The sequence below is a fragment of the Monodon monoceros genome, unplaced genomic scaffold (assembly GCF_005190385.1).
Source record: "Monodon monoceros isolate NGI ecotype Baffin Bay Population unplaced genomic scaffold, NGI_Narwhal_1 Super_Scaffold_7, whole genome shotgun sequence".
Lineage (NCBI taxonomy): Eukaryota > Metazoa > Chordata > Mammalia > Artiodactyla > Monodontidae > Monodon > Monodon monoceros.
In genome coordinates, this window is record NW_021703784.1 from 82,905,235 (window position 1) to 82,927,049 (window position 21,815).

At 38.7% G+C, this 21,815-nt stretch overlaps 1 protein-coding gene across 1 annotated transcript in view; it reads right to left on the reverse strand.

Moving 5' to 3' along the window:
• The window catches only part of FBXO3 (F-box protein 3), a 32,481-nt gene extending 10,997 nt beyond the window's left edge, over positions 1-21,484 (reverse strand). Inside the window, exons 1-6 of the mRNA XM_029207962.1 lie at positions 21,359-21,484; positions 16,897-16,986; positions 14,795-14,958; positions 6,010-6,124; positions 4,269-4,473; positions 2,655-2,700 (exon numbers count right to left, since the gene is read on the reverse strand). Of these exons, the coding sequence (XP_029063795.1) occupies positions 2,655-2,700; positions 4,269-4,473; positions 6,010-6,124; positions 14,795-14,958; positions 16,897-16,986; positions 21,359-21,462 (724 nt within the window). The 5' untranslated portion in view covers positions 21,463-21,484. The remainder of the gene's footprint in view (positions 1-2,654; positions 2,701-4,268; positions 4,474-6,009; positions 6,125-14,794; positions 14,959-16,896; positions 16,987-21,358) is intronic.
• Positions 21,485-21,815: the final 331 nt, after the last annotated feature.

Consider the following 21,815-nt stretch of genomic DNA (forward strand, 5'->3'; position numbering starts at 1 on the left):
ACCTTGCTAGGGAATCCTCCGACTACCTTCAAACTACTTTTTACACTTAAAACTAAATAGTTGACTTTTAAACTTTAATTTGTTCTGGTACAAGAATGAAAAGCCTTCTGTCTATAATTTCTGGAACATATAGAACAAAGGAGATATAGCTATGTCTAGGAAGAAACTACAGAAAAAGTATCAGCACCTATCCTCATATGATCAGGGTACATCCCTGGTCCAGGCACATCCTGACTCATGCACAAAATTCTGGCAGAAGCCAGACTCAGTCTGGACATCTAATAGGGGTATAGCACTGTGGAGTTCTGGGCATCAGGCCAATCCCAAAGTAGCCCAGTTGCATTACTACAGATTCAAATGTACAGCGGTCCTCCACATTCTCAGTGACCAGCTCAACGCAGAGAAGAATGACTGGGATAGTCCAGTCCAGACCATATATCCGTGACCTAGTGATTGGATCAATAACAAGTATTTACATGAATTATGTTGCCTCTTGTGGGTAATACAACATAACTTTCTCAGACCCCCATCATTTACTGTTAATACAGCTCAGTGCCTAACACATACTAGTCCCTTAATCAATGTTGTTTAATGAATTTCTTCATAATCTTGTTTCTATTAACCCAGTTCCTGTTCTCTGCCACACTGAAAGTCAGATGCTAAATTTATAGTATGTATTTACTTATAATTCTATTTAGGGAATGACTGAAGATACAATTTAAGCTTGAGTCTGAGAGTATACAGCTTTAAAATTTTAAAGGTATCAACTGACAGAAGGTAAGCTACGATAGTTTACTCTTTTTTCAATGCCTATTAATGGCCCACTCTGACCCTTTATTTATTAAATGCTACTTTATTCAAATGATCACTGATCATCTTCTATCCACTTTGAGCTAGATATTAAGGGGCCACATGAATGTTTTTAAATTCATAGAAGGTACAATTTTCTGTTTTGAGAACTAGCAGTTTCCCTGCAGAGTTTAAAAAATCATTTTGTAAATTTCATGAACTAAAATGTAATATAAGAAAAAGGAAATTTCTTATGATTTACATTAAAAAAGAAATTGGCATGGTGTATTTTAATGTGCCTTAATTTATTACAACACATACCGAAGTGTGTTCTTTAAAATAAGGATAAAATTTTCCATGCAGCCTTCACCACTAAACTTATCTGCACATAGATTCCAGTTTTCTTAAATATGTATTAATAATTCACTGAATATCAGGAGATTCTGTCTTATGTTTTACCAAAAATTCCAAGAAAGTCAAACTTAGTTGAATTAAGATGTAATTTATATGTTCTACAGTAGTTTACCTTTTAAAGTAAGCCCATATCTTGCAGTTCCTTTGAGAGTATTGGGGTTTTATCAAGGTAGTGTAAAGGCAGATCAGATGCTTTCTCATCTTTCCTCCCAGCACTAACTTCTCACCTCATTTCTTCCAGTGCATCTCAAATCTTTTGCTTTACTCTCTCATTCTAGGAGAAACCCCAACTCCCAGAAGAGTATTCTCAGACCTTCGTACTCTGCTGTAGTGGTGGGGTCTTCCACACCATGTCAGACCAGCACCAAACTAAGACTGAGAAACTCACAGAGCCTAGCCGACAGCTTACCTTAGAGCTCAGGCAGCCTTTAGTTTATAGACTGAGCAGCACCACTGAACTAGAGCCAGGACGATCATGTTCTCAGAGTATGTGCCACCCAGAGAAACCAAAGAGGGCAACGAGCAAGGGCGTAACCCCCAGAGGGTGCTTAACTTAGATACCATAGACCACAGGAATCAGGGTTAGCTGAAGGCTAGGAACCAAGCTTAAAAGTGTTTTATAACTGACTGCGCAGGGGTGAGAACTTCTTGATATTGTGAAGTATGCCACAAACCTAGAATATGCCGTAGTTTGAACACGCAGAGACTTATACTCTGTTCAAGGTTCCAATTAGGAGATACAATTTAATACAGATGCCTTGGCCTGCAAGATCCTTTTACTATTAATATATAATGATGTTTAATATGTTCCAGAAATGCCTTTAAAAAGCAGCATGGATAGTCAGGAAGCTTCTCTTTTTCTTCTATGTGAGCAAAATCTAAGCAAAACAAGAACGGATGAACAGCACAGGGGTGAGCTGCTCTTGAATACAAATTGAATTGTTCTCAAAATCCTATGAGAAATACGCTTTTAAGGCCAAGAAAAACCAGGTGTGCCAAGCAGTTTATAAGGCCCAGTTTATTCTGGTCTCTGAAGACTGCTGGTCTGAGGTCTCTGGTGTGACATCAGTATTTTACTATAGCACTGGCACCAGAAGAGAAAAAGTATAGTTATTTTATGTATCTATATCTCTAATTATGTATTAATATGATCAGTGGAAAATGCATGTGTGTGTAAGGGAACTATATACACATTCTTAGCAATTCTATACATTTCACTGTTCTATAGCAGAATCCTAAGAGCACAAGGTTGTATATGGCACAGCTTTTTTCCAAATGGAAACCCAAGTCAAATAATGTACAAGGGCTATTCTAATGAGAACCTAGTTATAGTACTTTATGAACCAGCAAGCTTTAAGAAATACAAATATAAAATTGCCAGTTGATCAAGTAACAGAAAAGTTTTTACCAACTTAATTTTTTCTACCAAAAAGAAGAGACTTTTCTCTTACCTATGATAAACATGTCAATAGCAGCTGGATTCCGAGCCATTTGGTCCTAGGTGAGAAAAAGAATATTGTAATCAAGGAAAATACATTTTGCTTAATTCCCCATTGTTCACTACCTGTATCCTTCCCTGAGGACAAGACAAAACAGATAAAGATAACTTAAGTGCTCTAACCAATACTCAGACATTCCTCACACTTTTCAGTTTCTGCTCTGATGATTTCTATATTTAGGCTCTTCCTATTAGTTAAAATGAACTAATAAATGATCCTTCAAGAAAACAATTAGGACATTAAAACCGTGAGAAGACACATGGCCTATGAACCCAGAAGACAGGGCTTTGAACTCAGTCAAGGGACCTGAACAGTTCTAGATTAGTCTCTTCTCTCAGTAAATGGAGAGACCAAGTCATCATCCTACAACCTTACAGAGCTATCAAGTCAAAAATGAGATAAAAGATGTGAAAATGCTTAGAAAAAAAATTAAAAGCTATGCAAGCTCTTTAAATAATTTAAATGTTATATGGAGTCACATGTCTCAGATAACTATGAATTTTTTTTTTTAAATAAATTTATTTATTTATTTTTGGCTGCATTGGGTCTTCGTTGCTGCACACGAGCTTTCTCTAGTTGTGGCGAGCAGGGGCTACTCTTCGTTGCGGTGCACAGGCTTCTCATTGCGTTGGCTTCTCTTGTTGCGGAGCACAGGCTCTAGGCGCGCAGGCTTCAATAGTTGTGGCACGCAGGCTCAGTAGTTGTGGCTCATGGGCTCTAGAGCGCAGGCTCAGTAGTTGTGGCGCATGGGCTTAGCTGCTCCACGGCATGTGGGATCTTCCCGGACCAGGGCTTGAACCCGTGTCTCCTGCATTGGCAGGCGGATTCTTAACCACTGTGCCACCAGGGAAGCCCCTGAAAAATATTTTCTGTTTAAGTTCACATCTAGGCAAAAATGAAAGCAGAAGGTCTGCAACTGAGGAATGACTGAGAACTGAAGAAATAAGAATGAAACCAAATGCCATATTTTCTGTGCTTACATTAAAATCATAACAAAATCCTCTTAAAAAAGATCTACATTTTTCAACAACTCAAATACCTACTGAAGAAAGAGGTTAGAAAGTTTCTATTGCACTCAGAACTTGAATCCAAAGCGAATGATGATGGGTGATGTCCAAAAGCTAAAGTTAGAAATTTATATTACAATTAATCACTTCAACGAAAGGCTCATTCATTTTTCTTTTTTTTTATAACAGCTTTATTGGACTATAATTGCTTTACAATGGTGTGTTTCTGCTGTATAACAAAGGGAATCAGCTATACGTATACATATATCCCCATATCCCCTCCCTCTTGCGTGTCTCATTAGTTTTTCTTAAACTTAAAATGTCCTAATACAAATCACAGCTTCCCTCTGTATGCATGCTAATTTTAAAAGAAAATGTTAATTTTCTTTTATCACTCCATGCCATTATATCAGAATATTAGCCCTCTAGTTAGATCCATCTATAATCAAATTGCATAATGCTCTATACCCATTCTACAAACCTGAAAATTCCTAATGCACATTTTATACATCCATCAGAACACATCTTAAAGGCACATTTAAACATGCTTCCTACTTACTGGACATTGGTAGAAGACTTCATTTTTGTTTCGGCCCTCTGCAGCTTCCACTGCTATGTACTGACTCAAACCAGTATGTATGCAAAAAGTTAAAGGTAGACAGTATTTCAGTCCCTGTCTCTGCTGGAAGCCTCCAGCAGCCGTGTCGACGTCTAGCAAATCCTCAGAACGATAGTGATTAGACAGTGCCATGCTTCCCAACAACCTGAGAATATAGACTCAAAAATTTAGTCAACTGCAATCTTTTTGATGAATAATAATTTCACATTGACAACTTTATAAGAACGATTAACATGTCAATTCTAAACCAGGAATACCCCAAACACTACAATTTCTGCATATATTAAATTCAAACTCTTGAGTGGAAAGATTCTGATTTAAATTAAAAGCCTAAATGTCTAAACTGTCTAAATGCCAACCTTTTAAAAAGAAAAATAGTTTTATTGCTTTCAAAAATCTATCTTGCCATAATTTGCCAGTGTTTTGCTATATATATATATATATATATGTATGACTAATTTAATGTTTAATGTTCTCTCTGATACCTTCATCTTGATACAACCTTTAGCTTACATTATCCTACCAGGCAGTATAAATGGAAATCAGCTTAATCCTTGTCCAAATTTTCATAAACTTGGGATGTATGGGGTCTAAACTCATACGTATGAGAACAACACAGGTGTTGGTCCTTGATGAGAGTCTCATCCTAAGTCTCACTGTTTGGGCTGTGGGTAGATAAAAATCCCTGTGTTGCATGACCTGTTTGTCATGTCAATTCTGAGCAACGCTTAGTATAGTTCTCTCCTGTTGGTTCTTGAAATATGACAATTTTTCCATTTTGTCAAGCTTCAGCTTGACAGGAAAACAGAGTAGGAAAAAACCCAGTGATTTAGGCTTATCTAGTCCCAACTGCCCAATATTTGACTTCTGAATACTACCTTGTAACCTCAGTATGATCACCTCCTAGATTCCCTGTACTCACTCAACTCTGATCTGAAATGGTAACAGAGCCTCATATGGTTCTTCACACACAAAGAGATACCAAGTTCTACTAAGAACAATGCAAAGTTCTCCCTAAATTCCTATCAGTATGTCACAAGTGCAATGTCTCTGAAATACCTTAATTTCATGAGGGAACAAAGGGAGTAGAACCATTAGAAGCATGTAGCTTTAAAAACTGTGAGTAAATTTGAGAGCTACTGCATGGTCTGCTTTTACAAAAGGTTCCACAGTGAATACTTCATATTGTTTAGAAGTAAGTTTAAAATAGGCCATTCAATTATAGACTATGCTTGAATAGGACAAAACTAATATTTTCTTTAGTTAAGTGTATGTAGCTCTGAACAAATTACTTTTAACATGTATGATTCATAGAACTTATATCAAGCTTTCTAAAATACTTTACTTGGCCTGTAACAGGATAAACACTTCAAGGATTTGAAACAGGTTTAGTTAAATTTTACTTAAATTATACTCACACACACATCTCCTCTCCTGTCCTGTGGGCCCACCCCAACCATTTAACTGTAAAGATGTGTTGATAGAAACCATGTTTTTGAGACATTATCTATTTTGGTAAAATCAAATTCAAGCTATAGATTTTGTCTTATGGATTGTTATAAGGAACAGGAGGAAGTTCTTATACTTTTTAATCTGTTAAGAGTAACTACAAATACAATTTGTTTACATTCTAGAAAATAACTTGTATCATTAAAAATAACTCAAACAGTGAACATCTCACCCAGGAACCACTAACTTCTGCCCATTGTGGATACGATATGAACATCGATAATCATCAGGAAGCTTGCAGCCAATCTGAGCTTCCACAGCATCTAGGTCTTCCTCTCGAGCACCCTCTGCAGATGCACAAAAAAGCAAATTATCAAGAAACCATAAGCCTTAAATCTAAGAAGAAATGCAATCTATCTGCTAGCCAATGATACAATCTTAGAGCAAGTGAATTCTGTCCAAAATGTACTTGCTGAAATATAGGGAAATGAATTGAAAATTCAGAGAAATATTAAATCACTTTAGATTAGCTCTGACGGTTGAAGCACTGAGGAAGCAAATTTCTCAGTTTTCTCTCCATGGGGAAAACACTGGCACTAAGCAAAATATGGAATGGCAGGCACCAGTGAAATCCACAATAGTTTTTTCGCAGTACAATACAAACTTTAGAGCATATCTCATTTTTCTTAATCTAATACACTCAAATTTCTCTATTTAAAAAACTCTCCAGAAGTTCTCTAAATGGATGTTGTTCAAGAGTGTTAACCTAGTCTCTTAATGGGAAATATAGGACATAGGTGTAGGTTCATGCTGTGAGGAGGCCATTACCTTGAATTTGATTTTCACGTTTATAAGCTTGCCATACATTCTAGCTTTAAAAAGCAGTAATTACAAATACTAAGAGAAGACATTCACTCCCAGCAATGGCCCACCAGGTTGTTGGACCAAACATTTTGCTGAGAACTAGAAAAACTGAACAACAGAAAATTGGTTTCAAGGCTTTTGGAGAACCTCAAAGACAGTGAGAACTGGCAGGGGTGGGGTGGGGGAAGGTTGGTCCAGAAGAACAGGGAAACTGAGAGTTTAGCCAGGGCTTTGGAGCCACCTTGTCTCTGAGGCAACTGCCACTTCTGAAAGCAAACATGAGGCTGAGAGGCCGAGAAGCTGAGCAAAGCTTTCAGCAGTACCACAGGGTTGAGAGAATTTTCCAAAACTGATGAAAACATCAAACCATAGATTTAAGAAGCACTATAAACCCCATGGAGAATCATTACAAAGAAAAACATTATCTAGACACATTACTGGAAAACTGCTGAAAATCAAAGACGAAGAGAAATCTTAAAAGCAGTCAGAGAAGGGGAAAAGCCACAGTCATCTTCAGAAGAGCAACAATAAGACAGCTTCTTAACAGAACAATAGAAGCTGGAAGAATGGTATCTTCAAGTGCTGACTAGAATTCTATATCCAGTGAATATATACTTCCAATGTGAAGATGAAATAAATATATTTTTCGACAAAAAAAAAAAATCTGAAAATATTCAGCAATAGCATTCCCTCGTTAAAAACAAAACAAAACAAAACAAAAAGGAATTCTCCAGGCAGAAGAAAAATTATCCCAGATGGAAGCATGAAGATTCAGGAAGAAATAAAGTGCAACCAGAAAAGGTAAATATTCAGGTAAATCTAAAATAATGTTGAATATGTAAAATAATAATAATGTTTTCAAGGATATAAAATACGTTGAAAACTAAAATCACAAAACTATAATACAAAAGACAGGAGGGAGGTAATTGAAATTAAAGTATTCTAAGGTTCTTTCATTGTTCAGGAAGTGGTAAAAATACTAATTTACAATAGACTTTAAGTCAGAGATACATGTTTTAATCTCTAGGCTAATCACTAAAAAAAAGTTAGATAAATAAGAAAGGAAAGGAAGTATGGAATAAAAGATAATTAAGAAGAATGCAAAAAAGGAATACCTGCTCAGGTGGCACCAATATAAAACAGAAACATGGTATATTTACACTCAAATGTATTAGTAATTACATTAAATATAAACAGACTAAATAATCTAATTAAAAGACAAACAGACTAGATGAAAAACAAAACACAATCATATACAAGAGGCACATCTTAAAGATGTAGATACAGAAAAGAAAGCTAAAATAGCTACTAAAATCATACAAAATAGACTTTAAGGCAAATAGCATTATTCGAGGTGATGGAGGACTTTTTGTAATGGCAAAAAGGTTAAATTCACTACACAGGTATTATAAGTTTAATTTTGTGCATGTAATGACACAGCTTCAAAATACTTTTTTTTTTTTTTTTTTTTTTGCGGTATGCGGGCCTCTCACCGCCGTGGCCTCTCCCATTGCAGAGCACAGGCTCCAGACTCGCAGGTCCAGCAGCCATGGCTCACAGGCCCAGCCGCTCCGTGGCATGTGGGATCCTCCCAGACCAGGGCACGAACCTGCATCCCCTGCATCGGCAGGTGGACTCTCAACCAATGCACCACCAGGGAAGCCCCAAAATACATTTTTTTAAATGACAGAATTAAAATGGAAAAAATATATATCTGTAATCATAATGGGTGTATTAGTTTTCTACTGCCACAATATTAGCCGCTTAAAATAACACTCATTTATTATTTCACAGTGTCTGTAGGTCAGAATTCTGGACATGACTGAATTGGATCTTCTGCTCAGGTCCCACAAGGCTGAAATCATGGTGTTAACTGGGGCTGCTCGTGCACCTTATGAATCTTTTGCTTGGGGTTCTCTTCCAAATTCACTGGTTGTTGGAAGAACTCAGTTCTTTGTAGTTGCAGGATTGAGGCTCTCTACTCTTAGAAGCCACCTGCTATTCCTTATCACCTGGCCCTCTCCACAACGTGCCAGTTTGCGTATTCATGACCTGTAGGAGACACACCCAGGCTTTGAATCTCTCCGACTTCTGGAAGGGCCCAGTTCCTGTTAAGGGCTCACCTGATTGGGTCAGGCCTGCTCAGGATAATTTCCTTTTTGATTAATGATTAATTCAAATGCAACTAATTTGGGACCTTCATTACATCTGTAAAACCCTTTTGTCATCTAATATGACCTAATCACAAGACAGAAATCAATTATATCCATTGTACAACTCACACTCAAGGGGAAGCTATCATTATACCAGGCATGTACCACAGTGGGTGAGAATCTTGGGACCTATCTCAGAACTCTGCCTACCACAGTGAGAAATTTTAACATACCTCTCTCAGTAACTAACAGAACAAGGAGACCAAAAACCTCATTAAGAGTACAGAAGATTTGAACAAGATCAACAGTTTTTGCCTAATCATATATATAGTACTAAATGGCAAGAATGGCAGAATATACATTCTTTTCAAGTATACATGGAACATTTGCCAAGATAAATTATATGCCGGACCACAGAACAAATCACAATAAATTTCAAATGACTGAACTCATATAGAGTATATCCTCTGATCATAGTGGAATTAAAATATAAATTACATTAAAAAGGTTACTAAAAAAGCCCCCAATGTTTAGAAATCAAGCAATACGTTTCTATATAATCCATGGGTCAAAGAAGAAATCACAAAATATTCTGAACTGCATGTTAATGAAAATACAGCATATTAAAACTTGTGGGATGAAGTTAAAGCTATGTTTAAAGGGAAATTTATACCCCTAAATGCATTTGAAGAAAACAAGGAAGGCTGAAAAATCTATGATCTAAGTAATCACCTCAAGTCAGGAGAAAAGTGACAGTAAACTTAAAGAGAAGTAATCAGAGAAATTAATGAAATAAGAAATAAGATATTAACATAGCGAGGATTGACAAAGGCAAAAGTCAGTTCTCTGAAAAGACTAATAAAACTGATTAGCCCCTACCTAGCAAAACTGATCCAGAACAACAGAGAGAAAGCATAAATAATATAAGAAATGGAAAGGTGAAATCACTAGAGATCCAACAAGCATTACGAAGAGGATAATTATGAAAAACTTTATGGCAATAAATTAGAAAAGGTAGATGAAGTAGACAATTTCCTAGAAAAACACAACTTATCAAAACTGACATAAGACTAAGTAGAAAATCTGAGTAGTCCTAAATCTGATAAAGAAATTGAATCCTTAATTTAAAACCTTCCCACAATGAAAACTCCAGGATTGAATGCCTTCACTGGTATATTCTACTAATCATTTAAACAAGAAATAAGACCAAGCTTACATAAACTCTTCCAGGGAACAGAAAAAGAGGCAACACTTCCCGACTTGTTTACAAGGCCAGCATCATCTTGATACCAAAACCTGACAAGAACATTGCAAGAAAGGAAAATTACAGGCCAAACTCTCTCATGAGCATAGATGTAAAAACCCCAAATACTAGCAAATCAAATCCAACAATACATAAAAAAGATAATACATTCCAAGCAAAGTAGGTTTATTCCAAGAATGCAAAATTGGTTTAACATTCAGAAAATCAATCAATGTAATTCAGAGAATTAACAAAATGAAGTAGAAATATCATATGATAATGACAAGGCTGGAAAGGCATTTGATAAAACTCAATTATCTGTTTAAAGCACAAAAACAAAAAACCCTTTTCCCAAACTAGGATCAGAAGGGACTTTCTTCAACATGCTAAAGAGTGTCTACTAAAAATCTACAGCAAACATCAGCTTTAAAGGAGAAATGTTGAAAGCTTTCCCCCTGCAGTCAGAAAGATAAGGATACTCACTATTATCATTTCTATCCAACACTGCACTGAAGGCTCTAGCCAGTTCAATAAAGCAAGAAAAATAAAGTAATGACATATAGGGACTGGAAAGCTAGAAATAAAACTATCATTCTACATCCTTAAAGAAAAGCAAATTAAAATCACCACTACACACCCACTAGAAGGGCTAAAATAAAAAGAATGACAACATTATTAAAGTGCTAGTAGGAATGTTAAGTGGTAAAACCACTTTGGAAAATTAACAGTATCTTCTGAAGTTTAATACAAGCACACTATACAACCCAGAAAACGCAATCCTAGATATTTACCTGATAGAAATATGCTCATATGTACATCAAAAATGATTTACAGCATTATTTGTAATAGTCAAAGACTAGAAACAACCCAAATATCCAACAACAGTAGGATGAATGTATAAATTGTGGTCTAATCATATAACGGAGTATTTATACTGTAACAAAAACGAACAAAATACTGTTACACACAACACTGCTGAATCTCACAAATGAAACAGAAATAATTCACGCAAAAACATACTTAATCATGCCAATTATATAAAGTTCAAAAAGAGAGAAAACTACTCAGTGGCATTAGCAATCAGGATAGTGGTTACCCCTGAGAAAGACGGAGGGTTCTAGGTACACATAATTATTCTACTTCTTGACCTGACGGGTGTTACAGTGGGCATGTTCACCTTGTGACAATTCACTGAGTTGTACACTTAGGATCTGTGCACATTTCTATAGGTTGGTTAACATCACTAGTGATAGGCTGTGGATATCACATACCCCCAGCTATGTGATGACACACCTCACCTCGCTGGTAACCTGAAAACACATTACTCCAGTCTAATCGTGAGTAATACTTTAGACAAAGTCAGTTTGAGGGACATTCTGCAAAATACCTGACCAGTACTCCTTCAAACTGTCAATGGTGTGAAAGACAAAGAAAGACTGGGAAGTGTCCACAGACCAGAGGACACTAAGGAGACATGACAACTAAATGCAATGTAGTATTCTGGATTGGATGCAGGAATTGAAAAAGGATTCCACTGATGGAAAATCTGGTGAATTCTGAATAAAGTCTAGAATTTAGTTAGTAGTAAGGTGCCAGTGAAGACTTTAGTTTGACAAATGTCCCACGGGTTGGTACGTTAGGGGAAACTGAAACTGTGTGAGGGGTGTACAGAAATTCTCTGTACTATCTTTGCAACTGTCTTGTAATCTAAAATTAGTACAAAATGAAAAGTTTATTTTTTAAAAAGTTCAATACAAAAGAAAACAAGGTGAATAGCTGCCTGAACCAGAAGGTGAATGAGAAAAAAACCACTACTATTTATATAGTTAGTGCTACACGTTGGACATTTAACATGTAACATTAAGAAACCAAGAATTTCTTGAAAAGAGAGAGCAAGGCAGAAAAAAAAGTAAAATAACAACAAGCAAACATGGCAAAAGACAAATATAAGGAAATACATTTAGAGGGGCATCCTACTATAATAGAGTTTGGGAGCCAGACAGACCGGGGTCAAATCTCAGCTCTACCAATTACAGCTGGCTTTCTGTATCCGGATGTGGAACTCAAGGATACAAAGGGTCAACTATGGGACTTGAGCATCTGCATATTTCAATATCCTCAGCAGGTCCTGAAACCAATGCCCGGTGGACACCAAGGGATGACTAGACTGACTGTGATCTCTGGCAAATTATTTCATCTCTTTAATCCAGTTTCCTCATCTGCGAGACAGAAGACAACACCACCTACCCAGGAGAGTTACAGTGAGGACTCAATGAGCTTCGTGCGCTTAATAAAGTGCTTTCCTGGCATACAATAAGTGTTTATGTACTTCCCTTGCCCCCAGCCTATTTGTATGAGGAAGCAGTGAAAAGATTACTAGGAGCCAAGAAACCTAGATTAGAGTTCTATCTCTGTTACTCACTAGCTGCGGGACCCTGAATAAGTCACCTAAACTCTCTGAGCCTGTTCCTTCACCTGTAAAATGAAAGGGCTGGTATAAATCAGGGATCCACAAACTACAGCCTGCAGGCCAAACCCTGGCCTGTGGCCTATTTCCATAAATAAAGTTTTCTTGGAACACTGCCACACCCATTTGTTGTTATACTGTCTATGGCTGCTTTCCCACAATAGCAGAGTTAAATAGTTGTGACAGAGGCCATCTGTCCCTCAAAGCCTAAAATATTTACTATCTGGTCATTTAAAGAAAAAGTTTGCTAATCCCTGGTCTAAATGATCTCTAAAAGTCCCTTCTGACTTTAAAATTTTAAGCCAATACTTAAGGTTAATATGAAATTCAAAGATATGAGATATATACCATGAGATAGATTGGTAGAATGTACATCAATATACTATAATTTCAAGATACTTAATAAAAATTTTCCCAAACCCAGTGCCTATTTGCTTTCCAAGTTTCCTTCCTATCTGTGATCTCTATACCCTTGAAACTGAGTCAGGGACTATGGCCCCTGAGATGAGCAGCTAGTTTCCTGATTCAGCCCTAAAACTCATAGGTCTACATTAATAGAATCCCCAGCTTTCTAGATATCAGAGCCTTTGTCCTATTCCAATTTATGGCAAAGACCCCAGAGAACTGGCACCTGGGAGTAAAACAGGGGCTGACAAGGAATTCTCTGACAACCTCACCTTCAACCATTAAGTACAAAACAGTGAGCAGGGAGCCTGGGAATACCAATTGAGTGTCCCCTCAAAAAATTAAAAAATAAAAAAAATAAAGAAAAAGGAAAAAGGAAGAAGCTGCTATGTATCCTTAGTTTCTTCCTTTCCTGGTAGCTCTGTGTCTCAAAGGAGAACCATGTCTATATTCCCATATTCCAAATATTCTAATATTAGACTAGCTCTCTAAGACTCCTAACACATTCTAAACAAAATAGGATAGGCCTTCTCTCCCTTCAACAGCTGGTAAGACCACATCTCTGGAGTCAGCCCTATATTCAAATCCTGGCTCTGCTCTCCTTTGTGATAGCAAACAACTTACTTAGCCTTTTATGCCTCACGTAGCTCACCTATAAAATGAGACTAGTAATGACCTACCTCATAGGATTCTGGCAACTTAAATGGAATAATATACAGTACTTGGCTTAGTACCTAGCCTTGTGTTTAATAAATAACAGCTATTGCAAACCTTTACACATTTTACTTATCATTACCAAATACCTATTTTCTGAATTATTTTCCTCTTGAAATTATTTAACCCCACACACCAAGTGGATAATATTTTTCTTTTCTTCCAAGAAAAAAACCTATTAAAAATATTAATCAAGGGTACTTTCTTTCAAAGCTGTACTCTCTCTGCCAAATCATTCTTTCTTCTACCTCGTAGCAATTCAGTTTTAAGTACCTGGTCATTCAATCATGATCTGTATGAAATTCATATTTGCATGGAAACGTACAGCAGAAATATGAAATGTAAAAGGAATGCCATGTCAAAAGAGTCCGTAGTTCAAAAGGTACACATTTGAGAAGAACTGATCCCAATTTCAGCTTAGCAAAACCAAAACACATATAAAATTCCTTTTAGTGGAGAAACTTGAAAAAAACTTGGAGGCTAGAGCAGGTAAGTAGCAATATATCTGCAATCCATTTATGTATTTCTTGGGCATAAATTTAAAAATCAAAGTAATGGGAAATAGCTTGTTAATATTTCTTGCCAAAATTGGACAATAATAGTATAGTAGAGACAGCATAGATTCTGGGGTCAAATAGACCTCAGTTCAAATCTTAGTTTTCATTATTCTGTAAATGTCAAAATAGGGATGAAAGTTTTCCCTACTCTGTTAGGCTGCTCCTACGTGCTTAAAGACCCAGTCTATAATATTTGGTGTTTCAAATATTAGATTGTCAAATAAACATTTACTTGTACTAAAAAGAGGGAAGAGGGTTGATACAGCAGGCAATTTTTCAAATTAAAAAAAAAAGTCTTTTAAAAGAAATTACAAGTTATCCTCAAGCAACAATAACATTACTAGTTTCTTTATGTAAAACAAATGTAAGGATAAAAAGAAGCTTTCACTCCTAATAATCATGTGGATGCTGAGGTAGGCAAAAATAGGGCAAGCACTAGAACCAGGGTCCTTTTAGCAAATTAGGCTTTCTATGTGCTTGACCAAATGCGAATGGTGAATTACAGATAATGTTGGATTAGCACAGATTAGCACAGATGATAGAAACCCAAAGTTATTTGACCTATCTATACTATGAAACTAAAATGGGGAAGGGAGACCCTGCATTCCCAATACCTTTCAGAGATAAAACCATACGAGGACATCTGGGTTCCAAATATTTCTTGAGATCATCCCAGGCCTTTTTAATAGCAGCATAATGGTCAATATATCTTCCTACATCAGAGTAAGTATCAATGAAGAGGGATTTCCAACACTGGTTCTTCTGTGTTTTCTCTTCCCTAAATAGATTTAAAAAATAAAATTAAAAATCTTTTGAAATGAAATTAGCATATATTTTAGACACTTATACCAACATACTTTATTGGGAATTTATGGTTATTTTTGTCTTCATTTTCATTTATTGTAGCTACAAGTGAAGACTAGATAACAAAAAGTGACACATATATCAAAAAATTTAACAAGTTACTGCTGGCATGGTGGGATTATGAGTCACTTATTTTCTTACTTTCTACTTATTTTTTTCTAAGTTTCTAATCCTTGATAAGATATAATGTGAATAGTATATGGGATATGAATTTCAACTTACTCCTAAAAACATGCCAGTTACACAATTTTTAAACATATATTTAATTTTTCTATTTTAGAGAATATTTAGAATCTAATGATACAATAATATTAATCTAACTTATCTACATTGGATTAGCTAGAGAATCATATAGCATATCAAAGGAATCACACGATTCAACATTCCTATTTGGTACAATTCCACAAACATTTACTGTCTACTTAGCTACTGAGGACATTAAAAGTAAGGCACATTTTTTGCCTTCAAAAATGTATAATCTAATCAGGGAGAAAGAAGGAAGTATAAATTTAAGAGTCAGAAGTGCTACAGGATAAGGCAGCCAGAAAGGGCCTTAAGGTAACATACTAATGAGGTTGACCTTATCCTGTAGGGAACGGAGAGCCACTGAAGAGTTTTAACAGGAGAGTTAAAAGAGCAGAATTGTGGTTGTGGTTTGGGAAGGGTGTACACTAGAGCCACAGAGATGGACTGGAAGGGTTTTGCAGCAGTCTTGGTAAGAGATGATGAACTGAGCTAAAACTGTGGTGGCTAGATGAAATGAGAAGAAAGATTCAAGAAATATACAGGGGCTAAAATCAGAAAAGCTTGGTAATTGAATGAATGTAGAGACAGAAGGAGAAAAGAGATCTAGAATGAGTCCTGTTTCTGGCTTGGAGGGCGGGATGGATGGTACTGCTATGAAGATATGAATGCAGGAGGATCAGGTTTAGGGATGGGGAAAAGAACAATTCAGGGTGTTGTATACATGTGCCTGCGTTTTTCGGGGTGGGGGCAGTGGTGGAAGGGAAGTATCTTTTTATTAATCTAAGTAATATACATATATATTATTAAAACCAAAAAGTACTGAAGAACTTAAGATGAAAAACTAGGCAGTCTCCTGTTCGAAGTCCAACCTCTCAAAGGAATCTTTAGTTATTTCTGGAAGTTATCTCTATAATTCTAAATGTTTATGCCTCTAGTTCTTGGTTTACCAATTTATATCTATCTACTGATACCCCAAAGTAAAAGACCAGGATACAGCAATACTTAAAATTCCCTCTTCCTCATTCTTCTTCCTCCCAATGTTTGGAGGCTCTGTTACTAATTTTTCATTCTATTGAGCAGCTTGCAGCTTTAAATAGTATATTTAAACCTCTATTTCTTGCTTCACCAATTTCAGTCACTACCTGACTCCCCTCAACCTAAGAAAAAGATACTGGCAATCCTACCCTCTTTCGTCTTTCCCAACTCCCTCCCACCTTCTGTCATCTACCCTTTTATTCTATCAAATTTATTAAAATTTACTGAATTCAGTGAACCCTGTGGGTTATCCAGTGGAAGGATCCAGCAGACGGTTGTGCAAAGAAATCTGGAGCTCAGTGGGAATGTTAGGGGTGGACACTCAGGTTTGGGAGTTAGAAGCATACAAGTAGTCTCTACAAAGTGCAACAGTGCATGCAGGAGACTTCACAGACAGAGAAGAGTAGTGAGCCAAGGGCAGCAGCTTGGAGAACACCTGCATTTACTGGCAGGCACAAGAAAGGCCACCAAAGGGGTTAAAGAGACAAGGGTTAGAGAGAAGAATCAGGATAGACTAGCATTGCTGGAAGCCAAGGGCCAAATTTCAAGAATACATTTCCCAAATACTCACTCAGATATCAGCCAGTATTTTTTGCAATGTCTTCTCCACAGCGGATCGTGACTGGATAGCTGGCTAAGTCTTCGACTGACATAGCAACAACTGGCAGTAACCAGATTCACAGTTAGTATAAAAGAAAACAAGAAAACAATTTAAAAGTAAAGATGAAAATATTCAATGTTAAGTTTTATTCCTTTTGCTTTTCTGCCACTATCTACCTTTATAACTGCAAAACAATCTTTTCTAAAACCTGTTTAACACAATAGCTAGTATAATTACCTTGTGAGTAGTGAAATCTTAACTATTTAAGTTCACAAACCACAAAATGTCTACAATTGTAATTTTCATACGAAAGTCTATAAAACATATAAACCATTGGAGTTAATTTCAAATCAAAGAGCTTTCCTATATCTATTATTGGGGCAGTAATCATTTCTACATATAGAAACGTTATTCAGGTGTAAACAAAGTGCTTTTTCTTTTTAAGATCTGTGAGACATTTGATATTAAATACACAGGGCTTTTGTTTGTTCTAATTTTTTCTTAACAGAAAGAAATATTACAGCCAAAAACACTCTTTAACTATAGCAACTATTGGAAAGCCCACCGATAAAAGGTGTCAGATTCTCAACAATTCTGTTTCAATATCCATAGCTATTCAAGTTACTATCAGCTGCTCAAAAATTTGGAATGTTCGAAACAAACAATTTTCTTTTTATACAGAGATTTCTAATACAATAGTGCTTGAATCCTGTAAATCCTACCCTACATAATTAACTTTCAAAAAGAATGAACTTAAGGTTTAAAAAAATGCATTTCTATCCTTTCAGAAGAGAAATCACAAGTTATAGAAAGTAGGTATAAAAGATTTCACTTGGGCAATAGCTAATCAATTAAGGGAATCTTAAATCACATGGGATTTGTCAAGGCCATAAGTGGGGCATGTTAAAAAACAACTGATGGTAAACAGATTAGCCTTTGTTCATTTTTCAGATTTTATACAAACATAATTCTCATCCTTTTCTGCCAAGCTCAGGAGATGCCCAAACTAACATTTGCAAACATAGGAATCCTTCCAGTTTTGTGAATTCGGAGTCCATCGCTGTCCCAAGAGTTAACATAAAAGAATCTCTGGAATATGCACCAAAGGTGATTTCTGATGCAAGTCAAGGATGAAAACTACTATCCTAGAGCTTCTGACTCAGTTGGCATGGGGTGAGATCTGTACCTCAGGCATGTGTATGTTTAAAAAGTGCCACATGTAATTCTGATACACAGTGAGATTCAAACTATGCAGTTTATATTACATAATGATCCCAATGGACTAATTCAATCCAACCCATTCCAGTTCAGCAAATATGTACCATAACCTTCAGAGCTTAGCAATCGGCAGGACACCTGACAAATTTGGGCTATAAACTACAGGAAAGAAGTTGCAGTACACTGGAAACTTTTCTGTGGATAAAATTCTATGGCATTTGTGTCAACATTCCTGGCCTAAGGGATGCCCAGATAGCTGGTTAAACATTATTTTTTTAAAAAACATTTATTTATTAGCTGCGTTGGGTCTTTGTTGCTGTGTGTGGGCTTTCTCTAGTTGTGGTGAGCAGGGGCTACCCTTCGTTGTGGTGCGCGGGCTTCTCATTGCGGTGGCTTCTCTTGTTGCGGAGCATGGGCTCTAGGCGCGTGGGCTTCAGTACTTGTGGCTCGTGGGCTCTAGAGCGCAGGCTCAGTAGCTGTGGTGCACAGGCTTAGTTGCTCCGCGGCATGTGTGATCTTCCGGGACCAGGGATCAAACCTGTGTCCCCTGCATTGGCAGGCGGATTCTTAACCACTGCGCCACCAGTAAAGCCCCTAAACATTATTTCTTGATGTGTCTGTGAGATGTTGCCAGAAAAGATTAGCATTTGAATTGGTGGACTAAGTTAGCCAGATGGCCCTCCCCAACGTGGGCTGGCACCTTCCAATCATCGAGGGCCTGAATAGAACAAAAAGGCAGAGGAAGGTTGAGTCTGCTCTCTGCCTGACCGCTAAGTTGAGACACTGATCTTCTCCTGTCCTTGGCACTCCTGGTTCTCAGGCCTTCAGACCCAGGCTGGGATCTACTTCATCAGCTCTCCAGCTCTCAGCCCTTTAAACTATACCACCAGCTTTCTTGGGTCTCCAGCTTGCATTTGGCAGACTGTAGGACTTCTCAGCCTCTATAATTCATGAGCAAATACCTTATAAAAAACCACACACACACACACACACACACACTCTCTCTCTCTCTCTCTCTCTCTCTCTCTCTATTGGTTCTGCTTCTCTCGAGAACCCTAATACAGTATTCAACTCAGTTCACTTCCACAAACATTTATGGAGGGATCACTTCTGTTTAAAATGTTGATTACTACCAAAAGCATTTAAAATAAAATCCGATCTCCTCACCTTGTTTTACAAGGTCCTGCATGATCTCACTAGTCTCTTCCCAAGCCTCTCTGCCTGTGAATCATTCCCTAATTCCTGCAACACCAGTCTTCTAGCTCCTCCAACAGGCTATGCTATTGTCCAATCAGCTTCTGAAAACACCGTTCCTTCTGCCAGGACTGCTCTATGTTATCCGTCATATACAGCAGCTCCTTCCAATTTGAATCAATTCCTTAACAGACCAACTGGTTCACTTCCTTCATAGCACACAGCAGCTCTTGTAATTACGCACTTATTTGTTTTCCATCTTGCCCGCTAGACTGTAAGCTTACGAGAGGGGCCTTGTCTGTCTTGTTCACTATTGTTTCCCCGACATTTAATAGGCTGGCACACAGCAGGCACCCAAAAAAAGCAAATCTGTTGAATAAATGGTGACTCTGCAAAGATAAACAAGACAGTCGTTACATTTAAGAAATGCATAATCTATCTGGTATGGTAAATACCTCTCCTTCTGCAGAGGAAGGAGAAAGGTAGAGACTGGACTCGGGAGAGGGGGTCCTTAAAGGAATTCCATCTTGCCAGGTTCAGAAGAAGGGGGCATGGCATTCCAGGCAGGGTCAGGAGTTTAAGCCACAGAACAAAAAAACACAAGTGTGCTGGCAGAGGTCTATTTGGCCAGAGTAGACTATGCTAAATAATAAGGGCCTTAAATGCTCCCAGAAGTTTAGGTTATAATCTGTAAATAACAAGGGGCATTATAGGTTTTTAAGGAGGATGACAGCCAGATCTGTCTTAGAAAAATCACTCTGGGAGCAATGTGGCCCACAGATCAAAAAGCGTGTGTGTATGTGTTAGATTTCTAAAAGGCTATAGCAACAGAATATTTCAGATGAAAATAGTTTGGAACTGTAACAGCCTTTTCGAAAGAAAAAGATAAACTTTATTACAAGCCTGAGTAGAGAAAAATTTGTTTTCTAGAAAAATAAAAGTGTTACAGGTACTAATATAGATAGCAGCCAGAAACTGGAATTATCCCTCTGTCACCACTTAGCTAAACCAACCAACAGCTACCAGTAACTTCAAGAAGGCTGTATTTCTAAAAGGATCCCTGACAACACAGGGTACAATCAGCAAATGACTAAAATCCAATGGTTAATCCAAAAAACAAAACAAAAGAAAACGAATCTCGCCTACCTATCCTTAAGAGGGCGAGTCTGCCTCCTTTGCAAATATATGTGGTGGCACAAGAAAGACCCATGCCACCAGCTGTCAAGGGTGTAAACAGCGCCATTTCTTCCACCATCCCAGACGGTCCCAAGCGCTGAAGTAACTGGGCATTTAACCACCCCTACCAGCAACCGGTGTTTATTTTTGGAACAGATGCCGGTAACTTGGGAAACCCAAAGCATACAGGAGGGAAAATGGTCACCTGTACCGCACCACCGGAAGTCAGTACCAAAACACAAAATCCAACATGCAACCGTGAGAAGGAACGCTGAAAGCGAAACAATTATCTAGCACAGAAGTCCGAAAGTGAGCCCTGCCAGATATTACGTTGCTGCGTAAGTCGCACCCAGGGATCAGGGGGTCGCCTGGCTCCTCTCCGGCGTCCCACCTGCCCACTTTGGCGCCTGACTCTACAGGCTCCTGGCCCAGGCAGAGAAGAGCGCTCGGCCCGGACGGGGACTTTTCCAAAGCGGCCAGGGCTGCCCTTAGCGGGCAAAGGCCACGGGGGCCGGGAGGTGCGGGGCGCTGGGGTCCGCGCGGCGGCAGCGGGGAGCACTTGGCCCCGCTTCCAACTGGGCCTCGCCACAGCCTGGGAGAAAGAGCTGTTGTCGCTCCTCAGGCCTGGGCCCGGGACGGAAGGAAGACCTCAAGGCGGGGCCCTTTCCGCCCCGGTCTCGCCCCTGCCCCCGGATGGCTCTGCAGGATCAGGGCGGCCCTGGCGTCACCTCCTGGCTGTCACGGGAGTCCAGGTCCTGTCGGCGAGCCGGGCCTCCGTACCTCTTGCCTTACGCCTCCTCCCCCACCCGTGACCCCACCCCTGCCGTGCGCATCGTCCCATTACTTGATTAGGTCCCGGTAGTCCAAGAAGGATAAGATAAGGAGCAGGGGATCGGTGGGCAGCGATTCTAGGGTCAGGGGCGCCGACTCGGTCTCCACGGCCGCCATCTTGCCTGGCCCAATGCAGGCCTGGCCCCGCCCCGGCCCCGCCCTCTCCGCCACCGCCCTCGCAGTTCCCTAGCCGATTGCACAGGTTTGTTGTGTAATCGACAGGATAGCCCCGCCCACGGGGAGGCCGATGGGCGGCTCCCTGGAAGGCTCCGCCCACCGCCCTGCGGTTCAAGTGCCAGCGCGGTGGCGTCCGTCTGTGTCTCGGGTACCTCTTCAGCCAAGCTGCGCGAGCTCTGCCAGGTGCCCACATGCTCACCCTTAGATCTCCCGGTCTCTCTCCTCCCATTCCGGTCCCTATACTTGCCCAGCCCGGACCCCTATGAGCCTTTATTACTAAATCTGCTTGGGCC